The sequence below is a fragment of the Pelobates fuscus genome, chromosome 3 (genome assembly GCF_036172605.1).
Source record: "Pelobates fuscus isolate aPelFus1 chromosome 3, aPelFus1.pri, whole genome shotgun sequence".
In the NCBI taxonomy this organism is placed as follows: domain Eukaryota; kingdom Metazoa; phylum Chordata; class Amphibia; order Anura; family Pelobatidae; genus Pelobates; species Pelobates fuscus.
The window spans coordinates 367,755,644-367,769,645 of record NC_086319.1 but is presented as its reverse complement, the minus strand read 5'-3'; the positions used below and the strand labels follow the sequence as shown (position 1 = coordinate 367,769,645).

Genomic DNA, 14,002 nt, shown 5'->3' with positions numbered 1-14,002 from the left:
AGCAACAATATAGGAGGATAACAAGGGTGGAGGAAAACTGCAGTACTAATAATTAAAAGGACATTAACCACTCATGATTGATCAAACAGACACATATTAAAAAGGTGTATATTTACAGAAATATAAATTAAAAACCCTGACAGAAAATAAAAAATTATATATTTTATTTATTTTATTGCAATAATAATTGGTGGGGGCGCTGCCCCATCAACGAGCCTCCACTGCTAAATAGATGGGTAACATTATAACGTTCGAAATACATGTTTGTATTACTAACACTATAGTGTCCCTTTAAAGTATAAACGCCTTTGTGATGTTTTAAATGTGTAGTGACATTAAAGAAGTGCTGGAATTACTACATAATGCTTTCACAGCACTATTTTTAAGTTATATTAATTTCTTTAACATGGTTATTCGGAAGCATTCCACAATTCCTTTAAAAAAAAATTAATAAAAAAGTGAACCTGTAAGATAAAAATATAATTATTTAATCGCATTATTTTTACATCAAGAAATTATTCTGTGCGTCCAGAAATAGTATGATCCAATGAATATACATTTTACAACATCTTGGAAGTTAATGTGCATCTCCCATAAACTTTTTCCAGTGCGGTGTTTGTATCATAAGGTACCATGTAGTGACAATTGGAGCAAAAGCTGGAAGTGGATTTGTAAGCTAAAATCATTCTTCGTGACCAAGTTTCCTTAGCAGTACGGTATTTTCTTTTTAAGGCATATATATATATATATGCAGCTTGATTATTAAATAAAATGAAACGTCAAGACATTCACTGTTTGCATAAAATGTTCTATGGCATCATCACGAGGTCTGTGTTATTTGAAACGTTATGTTCTATTTCCAATTTTGTCTTTATGCACCATCTATGTCAGACTAAAGGATGCAGCTTAGAAGGCCTCTTGGAAGGTAGGTCCGGGTCCTTCTGCAAAATAAAAACAAAAATTATATTTGAGTTGCTGCATCAGTTCAGTAATATAGATGCAAACTAATGATATATTGCAGATTCTTTTAATACCTTTTATCTAACAGAAATTCGTGGCAACAAGCCTTTGGGAGTTCCTCCCTGGAACTCGCCAAAGCTCTCCACTACCAATAAAAAAAGTATTAAAATAAACTGCAATACTTTATTATTTTGCAGGAAAAGTAATGACATTTCATGAACCTTAAGAGAATTATCGATATAATGAATCAGCACGGTTTCAACCTGGTCTGTAAGAAAAGCAACGTGTTCTTTGGAAATATATATTATGCGTGGTTCCAGTGGACATTTTCAGGCAATATATATATCTTATTACCAGGTAAACTGATTTAAAGATAATCATGAAATGCATAAGGAAAAGAAAATTAATATATATCAGATAGAAATATGAATACAACAGAAACCCCCCACACAAACCAGTCAACCTGTTTGATGACAAGTGGAGCAATTACCAAGGCCCAGATTTAGTATGTGGAATTAAAACCCGTGGTAACACCCCTTGATTTTTACCATCAACTGTATTGTTTTTGTGTGTGAAGTTTAGTTATTTTGTGAAGATTTTTTAGTGGGCATTGTGACCGCAAACACAGGGTAAACATTGTTTTAACAAAGGCACGTTTTTTTTAATGATGACTCAAGCGTAAGTTATAAGTTAATTGGGTGGTTAGAGTGAGTCTGTAACATTAGGGGTGGACCGGATTAGGCAGCTCAAGGATAGAGCCTTTACCTGGCTGTGAGTTATGGGAATTACAGTCCACAGCAGATGTCCACTTATAACAAAACCCCCCTTAAAGCCGAGTCCCTCTAACTCTTAGCCTCTCAAATCCCTAAAACCCATCTCGCCCTATCCCTAATCCACTCAAACCCTAAATAACCCCAAACCCACTGCACAGAATACACTATTGTAACCCACCCGATTACAGGGCAAGACACGATAGGGTACTCAGATTGTAATGACTTTATTCATTATAAACAATAATAATACCAAAAAAAAAAATTCTTTTGACGTGGTGGTATTTTTAATGCAACAAAATTATACACACATTTCTTTTATGTTTTAATGTAGTTGGTGTGGGAGATGTGTTGTTGGTTTCAAGAGATGAGATAATATTGGGTCTGTGGGGGCACCATGTTGTCCTTGGACCCATGTTTTGGAACAGCTCTAGCCGATCTTTTCCCACATGTACCGGCTAGTAATTTCTCTTTCACATGAGTGGCCACCAAATCCAAAAATCTAAAACGCGCTCAAGTGGAGTCAATGTTCTGCTGAATAGACCTCGAACATAATTGACTAGACCACAATTGTCATAAGGTCAGTATTTTAACCCCCGATCTTGTGCTTGGCTGAATTTACAACGCACATGTATCTATACTTGGCAACAGTCAAAGTGCTGTAAATTGACGGAGGCAATGTGGAATATAAAAAGGAATGCTGCGTTATCTTCTGAGGAAGAGTTTGATAGAGCTTGAAACCTTTAATAGGAGGCAAGTTCTCACCTGACAGCAATTACACTTATGGCAAATAAAAAAAAAAAAAAAAAAAGTTTTTCTTTTCACCAATTATGTTACTAAATGTTTTGATGACAATCCATGGCAAAACAGGTTTAATGGCTAATTGAATAATGAGGCTCTCATTCTATTTTTTTATACTAATTGTCCAGTCTGACTTGTGTACTATTGCACTCCTTTATAATGTCTTCTACAACACCAATGTAGGAATCTATAATTCATTGATTGTCATTGATTCAAATGAAATGTGAAGGATACTGGATTGGTGTCCGGAGACATATTAAGGCCTCTTATTGGATGGTAGTACTAATTTACTGCTACAAATTTTGTTTGTTAACCCCATACGTTATAATATTGAGTGTGACTGCCAACATGTATTGCAATATGTTAAGTGTCTGCTTAATTGTCTGAGTTTGTACACAGAAATGCAAATACTTATTATGAAAATACAAATAAATATTGTAAAAAAAAATAGAAAATTAAATGTGAAAAATAAAATAGAATAAATAAAGTTACCCTAAGAATTTAGAAATTGGCATTGTGAAATATGACTCCAAAACTTTAGGAAAACAAAACTATTGGTATATATTTTAAAACTTCATATATAACTCTGTGTTTATGGACGTGCAAGCAAAAACAACGAATTAGTCAACTTCTACTTTGTTTATGATGTGGATGCTGCACTTTCTGTGTTTCCCTGTAACATACTGTATGCAAGATGATTAGTTAAGCACATAGTACAATACTTACCGTTGGAAAATGGTGCAGGATTGTGGTTTGAGTGCGGCTGAATCCCATCTCCTGTTCAGAGAGCCGAGTCAGGAGGTCCTGCTTCTCACGACCCCATCGCCGTGCAGCCTCTTCCAGCTAACAAGGAGGACCAATCGTAGTATGAGAAAAATTATTCCAGAGAGCCATATTGTGTGAACAGTGCACACCACAAGTAACATATGCTGTCCCTCACCTCTCGTTCCAAGCTCTGCACTCTAGCATGAGATTTCTCCAGTTTACTGAGAAGGGAAAATTTCTCTGCGGCAGAAAATGTTTCCTGAGACTGAAAAAAAAAAAAATAGAATACATATTGTCCTCTGTATCAATTATTGCAAACATGGTTTTATTTTCTGCAATCATGTAAGTTTCCATCACTGTTGGATTGATTTTGCTCCATCCGATTATCCCTCAGCAAGGATGGACTGGGACAACAATTCAGCCTGGGCAGTTAAAAGCAGAGAAGCCTTCTAGGAGGGGCAAGGCCAGAAAGGGTGCATGTTATGTCATCTCCAATGGCAAGCATGACACCCATAAAAACAAACATTTGTTAGTGTGATGCCTCTCGGGATTACAGGGGTTGCACTGTGTGTGTATCTAGAAGCTGTAGTGTACATGTGTGTAGAGGTGCGTATAGGGGGTTTGGTGTGCATGTGTGTATCGGGGGTGTAGGGTGTGTAAAAGGCGTGTAGTGTGTGTATAGTGGTATAGTGTGTGTTTAGAGGTACAGTGAGTATTTATTGGGAAAATCGAGGAATGTATGTGTTTATAGGGGGTATAGAGTATGTGTAGGGTGTTTGTGTGTAAGTGCAGGGGGTGTAGTCGGTGTTTATAGGGTGTATGAAGTGTGTTTGTGTGTCAGTGCAGGGGGTGTAATGTTTGCTCATAGGGGGTTACAGATTGTGCGTAGGGTGTTTGTGTGTGAGTGTAAGGGGTGTAACGTGTGTATATAGGTTTAAATAATGAAATAATGAAAAAATTGAAAAAATAAAACATTTATTCCCTCTTATTACTTTGTTATTATGGTCTGTACCAACGACTGCCCTGCATGCTGCCCCAACCTAACTTCCCCTCCAGCCCATGAAGGGCCAGTGCTGCTCTGTGTGGGCTGGCAGGCGAGATTCCCTGTCAGTCTCGCCCATGGCTATCGCAGACCACCGGGCATTTGACGGTTTGCCCAATGGCCAGTTCAGGCCTGCCCCTCCTAATAATTAAAATTTCTATTAGCTCTCAATTCCTTACTGTATTGATTTAAATATTTTATTACTCCATATAACCTCTCCCTATAACTCCTTCTATTACTCCACATAACCTCTCCCTATAACTCCTCCTATTACTCCCTATAACTCCTTCTATTACTCCATGTAAGCTCTCCCTATAACTCCTCCTATTACTCCATATAACCTCTCCCTATAACTCCTCCTATTACTCCATATAACCTCTCTCTATAACTCCTCCTATTACTCCATATATCCTTTCCCTATAACTCCTCCTATTACTCCATATAACTCCTCCTATTACTCCATATAACCTCTCTCAATAACTCCGTCTATTACTACATATAACCTCTCCCTATAACTCCTCCTATTACTCCATATAGCTCCTCCTATTACTCCATATAACCTCTCTCTATAACTCCTCCTATTGCTCCATATAACCTCTCCCTATAACTCCTCCTATTACTCCATATAGCTCCTCCTATTACTCTATATAACCTCTCCATATAACTCCTTCTATTACTCCATATAACTCCTCCTATTATTCACTATATCCTCTCTCTATAACTCCTCCTATTAATCCATATAACCTCTCCCTATAACTCCTCCTATTACTCCATATAACCTCTCCCTATAACTCCTCCTATTACTCCTTCTATTACTCCATATAACCTCTCTCTATAACTCCTCCTATTACTCCATATAACCTCTCTCTATAACTCTTCCTATTACTCCATATAGCCTCTCCCTATAACTCCTCCTATTACTCCATATAGCCTCTCCCTATAACTCCTCCTATTACTCCATAGAACCTCTCCCTATAACCTCTCTCTATAACTCCTCCTATTACTCCATATAACCTCTCTCTATAACTCCTCCTATTACTCCATATAACCTCTCTCTATAACTCCTCCTATTACTCCATATAACCTCTCTCTATAACTCCTCCTATTACTCCATATAGCCTCTCTCTATAACTCCTCATATTACTCCATATAACCTCTCTATAACTCCCCCTATTACTCCATATAACCTCTCCCTATAACTCCTATTACTCCATAGAACCTCTCTCTATAACTCCTCCTATAACTCCATATAACCTCTCTCTATAACTCCTCCTATTACTCCATATAACCTCTCCCTATAACTCCTCCCATTACTCCATATAACCTCTCCCTATAACTCCTCCTATTACTCCATAGAACCTCTCCCTATAACTCCTATTACTCCATAGAACCTCTCTCTCTATAACTCCTCCTATAACTCCATATAACCTCTCTCTATAACTCCTCCTATTACTCCATATAACCTCTCTCTATAACTCCTCCTATAACTCCATATAACCTCTCTCTATAACTCCTCCTATTACTCCATATAACCTCTCTTTATAACTCCTCCTATTACTCCATATAACCTCTCCCTATAACTCCTCCCATTAATCCATATAACCTCTCCCTATAACTCCTCCCATTACTCCATAGAACCTCTCCCTATAACTCCTATTACTCCATAGAACCTCTCTCTATAACTCCTCCTATAACTCCATATAGCCTCTCTCTATAACTCCTCTTATTACTCCATATAGCCTCTCCCTATAACTCATCCTATTACTCCATAGAACCTCTCCCTATAACTCCTCCTATTACTCCATATAGCCTCTCTCTATAACTCCTCCTATTACTCCATATAGCCTCTCTCTATAACTCCTCTTATTACTCCATATAGCCTCTCCCTATAACTCCTCCTATTACTCCATATAACCTCTCTCTATAACTCCTCCTATTACTCCATATAGCCTCTCTCTATAACTCCTCATATTACTCCATATAACCTCTCTATAACTCCCCCTATTACTCCATATAACCTCTCCCTATAACTCCTATTACTCCATAGAACCTCTCTCTATAACTCCTCCTATAACTCCATATAACCTCTCTCTATAACTCCTCCTATTACTCCATATAACCTCTCTCTATAACTCCTCCCATTAATCCATATAACCTCTCCCTATAACTCCTCCTATTACTCCATAGAACCTCTCCCTATAACTCCTATTACTCCATAGAACCTCTCTCTATAACTCCTCCTATAACTCCATATAACCTCTCTCTATAACTCCTCCTATTACTCCATATAACCTCTCTCTATAACTCCTCCTATTACTCCATATAACCTCTCTCTATAACTCCTCCTATTACTCCATATAGCCTCTCTCTATAACTCCTCTTATTACTCCATATAGCCTCTCCCTATAACTCATCCTATTACTCCATAGAACCTCTCCCTATAACTCCTCTTATTACTCCATATAACCTCTCCCTATAACTCCTATGTGTAGGAGCTCCTGTAGGGGGACTGAGGATGGCCTCAGACCCAGGGGGGAGTGTTGGTGAACTGGATACTAGTCCTGCTCTAGTCCCAGGCCTGGAGGTGTTGGAAGGCCAAGAAGCCCAAACAAATGAAAGCAGACATTTTAAGGAAAGTTTAATTAGTAAAGCTTTGACGGTTTTGGACAAAAGACTGGGAGATGCTTCTGCTAATTATCAGACTTTATGTGCAATGTATGATGATTTGCACAAGCAGAAGCAAGATTTGGTGAAGAAAGTGGATGAAGTAACCCAGGAATCTGAGAGAACAGGTTTACTGCAGCAGATTGATCAGATCCAGGAGGAGATCAACTCCCTACAAACGGCAATGGATGTAAAAGAGGAAAACATTGAAAAACTGAAAAGTGCAATAAAAGGTGAGGAAAGAAAATTTTATAAAATGCAAAAGTTAAACCCATTAAGGATTAAGAAGGTACCAGCACAACCCCTTAAAGACAAGCAAGTAGGGGTAATGATAAAGAAATTAAGTGATAAAATGTGCCCAGTGACTTTACCTGCTCAAACAGGAGAGGCTGCTGCTGAATGTAAACCTGAGAGTTCACCTGGGTGCATTAAACCAGCAGCTCTCAGCATTGCCATACCTGAATGTTCAAATGAAATAACTGTCCATAAGCTGAGATCTAGGAGCATAAAGCGTGTTGTGGAAAAGCTTATTGAGAAAGAAACAGATCAAGAGAAAGAAAGTGATTTGCAAAAACCTCTTGGTATAAGCATTGCAGGAGATACTACACAAAGCAGGAATTCCACAGCAAAGCTGAATCTGGAGGAATCACCAGATAGTCATCTGCAATCTGGAACTGGCTCTAGCAATGCAGTAGGACTAAAACATGGCCCAGATTCAAGTACTAAAATGGGAATAGGAACCAGCATACAGAGCAGCTCCCAGGTAAATGTACAGCAACCTGCAGCAAGCGGGAATTTGTTTTCAAATGTAGCAAGATCAAGGGGAGATGTATCTAAGCGGAAGAATGCAGTGCGCCTGTTGTTCACTGGACCAGAACCTGACATTCCAGACAGAATATTCATTGGTCGCAAACTCTTAATGGAATTCATGGGTTTTTCTGCAAGTGAAATATTTGCATTTATTCACTTTCCAGGATCAAGACAATTTGACATTAGTTTTAAACTGATGCAGAACTTGGATATGTTTTGGGAGATTTTCCATAGGACAAAATCAGATGGTATCTGGAAAAACATGAAAGCTATCCCACTCACAAAACAGGCTACAGTGTCCATCAATCTCCAGTTCCAGACAGAAGTAGTGGCTTTAAATGACATAATGTATTGGATAAAGAGACACTGTACAGTTGTGAGTGACCCACAAAAGATTTATGATGAGATTGGGCTATGGAATGGTGGATGGAAACTGCAAGTTAAACTATGGCAGACGGGGGGCGTTACTCACCATTTACCACACAGTTTTTTTATTGGTGCGGATAGAGGCATCTGCTATTATCCAGGACAGCCTAGAAGCTGTTATAAATGTGGGTCAATAAGGCATTTGGCCTATTGCTGTGATAAAATAAAGTGCTCTCAATGTAACTGTCTGGGCCATATGAGATCAGAATGCAAGCAGGACGTAATATGCAACTTATGTTCTGTACAAGGTCACACCTTTAGAGAGTGCCCAGAAGCACACCATAATAAGCTAAACGACTGTGTGCTAGATTTGGAAAGCATACTTGCTGAAGCAATGGAAGAGTCCAATACAACCGAGAAACAAGATGCAAATGAGCCACAGAAAGATGACATTACTGAGCCAGAAAACATCTTAAGGAAAGACGTAAAGGAAATACAATCTCCATTAAATGTTGAAAAGGGTCCAGTATCAGAAAAAAACAATGAAGAATTTCAGTTGGTGCAAGGAAAGCGCAAGAAGAAATTAAAATATCCAGGTTCTTGTGAGTCACAAAAACCTCCTCCGATGCTTTCATCATTTGAAATAACTGCTGGTTGCTATGCTATCCTGGACGAACCTAGTGAAGATGCCATGGAGTTTAAACAGAGTGAAGGATCTCTCTGGAAAAGGCGATCCACAGAGGAATTGCAGTTGATGTGTGAAGAAGAAGCAACTGCCTCTGTTTCAATAAAGCGATGGGGATCTCAGGGTGACAATATAGGAGCAGTAAAAAAGAAGCGCTGAGTCTCCTTGGATTTCATGACTTTACATATATGCTCGCTTAATGTTAACAGTTTGAGATTAAAAGAGAGAAGAGACTTACTCTATACTTTTCTGAAAGAACAATCATTTGATGTGTGTTTATTACAGGAGACAAGTTTAAGAAATAATAGTCAGGTTTTTTGTGCTAAAAGAGAATGGACAATGGGCCCATCTTATTGGTCATTTGGACTGGAAAGTTATGATGGTGTGGGTATTCTGTTTAAGAATTGTGATTTTAAAATTGATCGGATAGTGGAAATTGTTGCAGGTAGATGCCTTTTGTTAGATTTTACACTTAATGATGTGAGATATCGAATAATTAATATATATGCTCCTCAGATAATAGCAGGTAGGAAGAAAGTGTTTTTAAGTGTAAAACCATATTGTTTCACATCCAAAGTGTTAATTATGGGGGGTGATTTTAACTGTGTGGTAAATAATGAAGATCGAAATAGTAATTATAAAAATTTAAAATATGATGAAAATTTTCTAAAAAATCTGATCAGTCAAGCTGGTCTGATTGATACTTTTAAATACAATTATCCTACACAGCGAGGATTTACATATCATAAAGGGAGGTGGGCAAGTCGTATAGATAGACTTTATGTAAAAAATCAAACTTCATCTTTTAGATATAATCTAGTCTTGGTAGAATTTTCAGATCATGATATGATTAGTCTGTCCTTAAAGGTAAAGGAAGGAATAACATATGGGAAAGGTATCTGGAAACTAAACTCAACAATACTTGATAATGAAAATGTAAAGCATGAATTCATTGCTTTTTATGAAGATCGAAAAACCACGCAGTGCTTATACGACACGATGTCGAGTTGGTGGGAACAAATAAAAAAAGATATTAAAAGTTTTTTTAAATCAAAAGCTAGAAAAGAAGGAAATCGCCAATATATGCAATATCTTGCCCTAAGACTTAGACTTAGTAGATTATATTCCTTGGTCAATAATGGTGAGACTGTGAATTCAAATAGCATTGATCAAGTTAAGGATAAAATGAAAAAACTCCAATATGACCGTATGATCTCTCTAAAAGCTGAAAATGAATTTGATAGTTGGGGTTTCACAGCCCCAGATCCTTTTCAAGCGTGTAAGGAAAGAGTATGTAAGAAAGCCATGGCAGGACTGGTAGATCAAGATGGTGAAACACAAACAGAAAGTAAGGACATTTTAAATATTGTCCCAAAATACTATAAGCAATTGTTTGCAAGACAGCCCATCGCAAATGAAAATATTTTAAAATATTTGCAAGATGTTGATAATCCGGTATTAAATGCAGTGGATGCTGAGATCATGGTTAAACCTATAACAGAGGAAGAAGTTAGAAATAGCATTCAATCATTAGTTGGGAAGAAAAGTCCAGGATTGGATGGGATAACTGCAGAGTTTTATAAAGTGTTTTTAGATCTTTTGGTAACGGACCTTGTAGTGCTATATAACGAAGTGCTAACTCTGGGACAGTTGCCATCCTCACAGTATGCCTCAGTCTTGGTACTTTTATTTAAAAGTGGTAATTTAAATGAGCTAAAGAACTGGCGTCCGTTATCATTATTGAATACCGATTACAAAATTCTTGCAAAAGTCATGTTTATAAGGCTTAGTGCGGTGGCTGAAATTTTGGTAAGTCCATGTCAGTCGTGTGCAGTTAAGAATCGTAGCATACAAGATACACTGTTGCTAATAAGAGAGGTGGTAGAATACGCTAAGCAGCAGAGAGAAGGTATTTATTTGGTAGGGCTAGACCAAACCAAAGCATTTGACCGAGTACACCATGAATTTTTATTTGAGACTTTACGGAGATATGGCATTCCTGATACTTTTACTAAATGGTTGAAAATACTCTATAAAGAAGCAATATGTTTCCCTTTAATTAATGGTAGTTTGGGAGACCCTTTTCAGGTTGAGTCTGGAGTTCGTCAGGGTTGTCCCATAAGTCCTTTGCTTTATGTTTTTAGCATTGACCCTCTATTAAGAAAAATAAAAGGAAACCATAATTTTGAAGGTTTGGAAGTGAAAGTAGAAGGTGTTTCCGAGAGGGTCAAAGTTTGTGCTTATGCAGATGATATTTCTGTTTTTTTTTAAATCAGAAGTAGATAACCAATTGTTACAAAGAGAACTTAAAAGTTACTCTCAAATTTCAAACTCTATGGTTAATATGGAGAAAAGTGAAGCATTGTGGCTGGGGGATAATGTAGAAGCTTTTCAAATCCCTTTTAAAAGAAAAGATGAAACAATCAAAGTGTTGGGTATTACATTTGGATGTGTAGAAGACATTGCCCAGAGAAACTGGGATGATAAATTAAAAATATTCTCAGATAAAATACACAAATGGAAAAATTGGAAATGGTCTTACCAAAAGAAAATTCAAGCTATCAAACGATTTTTATTTCCCATTTTTATTTATACTAGTTTTGTCTTTCCATTACCTGATAATTTAGTGGTTAAGATAACCGGTTTGTTGTTCCAGCTAATATGGGGAAACCGTTTAAATATTGTTAAACGTAACATTTCATATCTCCATAGGAAAGATGGAGGATTAGGCATGTTGTGTCCTGAACTTTTTTACAATCTCTTGTTTATAACCAAGAATTTAAGTTTTTTTAAATCTGGTAGGACAGATTTATGGGGAGTCTTGTATAAAAACCAGATTAATCACTTTGTTAGAGTTTGGGCAAGAGGTGTAAAGATCAAAAGGTTGTCTGGTAAAGTTAAACATTGCTCTCTATATGCTCAGCAATGTATAAAGTTGTTGCTGAGATGGCAAATTTCATATGAAGATATTACTGGGCTAGATAGAAAACAATTATATCATGTTCTGTTAAATAAGTACTATAGTGCCCAGCTGGTTTTAAAAGACTGCTCTAATACCTTAATGAAAAAAGCCATTCAGAATGTTACTAGCACGAGAATACCAGTTAAATTGAGAGATGTTACTTGGCTTAGTTTTCAAGGAAAATTATACGTTCGATCTAATTTGAAATTTAAAAAACTAGAGGAACGAAATTGTCCGAGAGAAGAATGTTCAGGGATATTAGAAACAATGTCTCATTTTCTGTGTGACTGTCCCTTCAGTTTAGCAATATGGAAAGAAATGTCTATACTTCTTAAAATATCCCACTTTAAAGGACAGTCATATGCTGAATTAGTATATGGAGCCTTCAAATGGGCAGATAAGATTAACAAATGCACTTTATATGTAATTAATTGTATTGTAATATATCATTTATGGCAAGCGAGGTGTCTAAAATCATCCAAACAAATAATTGTAACAACAGATTCTGTGATTAATCGGATAATCAAAGACATAAAAGATGTATATGTAAAAGAACAAACTACAGATTATTGGAAAAATATAGATATGACATTCTGTTTTTAATTGTATTTTTGCATATGTTTTTGATACACTGAACATTGTTTTGTAATTTGTTGTTAGAAAATTTAATAAAAAAATTTCCTCCTATTACTCCATATAACCTCTCCCTATAACTCCTCCCATTAATCCATATAACCTCTCCCTATAACTCCTCCTATTACTCCATAGAACCTCTCCCTATAACTCCTATTACTCCATAGAACCTCTCTCTATAACTCCTCCTATAACTCCATAGAACCTCTCTCTATAACTCCTCCTATTACTCCATATAACCTCTCTATAACTCCTATTACTCCATAGAACCTCTCTCTATAACTCCTCCTATAACTCCATATAACCTCTCTCTATAACTCCTCCTATTACTCCATATAACCTCTCTCTATAACTCCTATTACTCCATAGAACCTCTCCCTATAACTCCTCCCATTAATCCATATAACCTCTCCCTATAACTCCTCCTATTACTCCATAGAACCTCTCCCTATAACTCCTCCTATTACTCCATATAGCCTCTCTCTATAACTCCTCTTATTACTCCATATAGCCTCTCCCTATAACTCATCCTATTACTCCATAGAACCTCTCCCTATAACTCCTCCTATTACTCCATATAGCCTCTCTCTATAACTCTTCCTATTACTCCATATAGCCTCTCTCTATAACTCCTCTTATTACTCCATATAGCCTCTCTCTATAACTCCTCATATTACTCCATATAACCTCTCTATAACTCCCCCTATTACTCCATATAACCTCTCCCTATAACTCCTATTACTCCATAGAACCTCTCTCTATAACTCCTCCTATAACTCCATATAACCTCTCTCTATAACTCCTCCTATTACTCCATATAACCTCTCTCTATAACTCCTCCTATTACTCCATATAACCTCTCCCTATAACTCCTCCTATTACTCCATAGAACCTCTCCCTATAACTCCTATTACTCCATAGAACCTCTCTCTATAACTCCTCCTATTACTCCATATAACCTCTCTCTATAACTCCTCCTATTACTCCATATAACCTCTCCCTATAACTCCTCCCATTAATCCATATAACCTCTCCCTATAACTCCTCCTATTACTCCATAGAACCTCTCCCTATAACTCCTATTACTCCATAGAACCTCTCTCTATAACTCCTCCTATAACTCCATATAACCTCTCTCTATAACTCCTCTCTCTATTACTCCATATAGCCTCTCTCTATAACTCCTCTTATTACTCCATATAGCCTCTCCCTATAACTCATCCTATTACTCCATATAACGTCTCTCTATAACTCCTCCTATTACTCCTTATAACCTCTCCCTATAACTCCTCCTATTACTCCATATAACCTCTCCCTATAACTCCTCCCATTAATCCATATAACCTCTCCCTATAACTCCTCCTATTACTCCATATAACCTCTCCCTATAACTCATCCTATTACTCCATAGAACCTCTCTCTATAACTCCTCTCTCTATTACTCCATATAACCTCTCTCTATAACTCCTCTCTCTATTACTCCATATAGCCTCTCTCTATAACTCCTCTTATTACTCCATAGAACCTCTCCCTATAACTCATCC

General features: G+C 37.1%; 1 protein-coding gene across 1 annotated transcript in view; it reads right to left on the bottom strand.

Annotated features, from left to right (window-relative positions):
* Window positions 1-837: 837 nt before the first annotated feature.
* Window positions 838-14,002, bottom strand: part of CCDC33 (coiled-coil domain containing 33) — a 91,380-nt gene continuing 78,215 nt past the window's right edge. The window contains exons 21-23 of the mRNA XM_063449349.1: window positions 3,472-3,561; window positions 3,258-3,374; window positions 838-941 (exon numbers count right to left, since the gene is read on the bottom strand). Coding sequence (XP_063305419.1) covers window positions 888-941; window positions 3,258-3,374; window positions 3,472-3,561 — 261 coding nt within the window. The 3' untranslated portion in view covers window positions 838-887. The remainder of the gene's footprint in view (window positions 942-3,257; window positions 3,375-3,471; window positions 3,562-14,002) is intronic.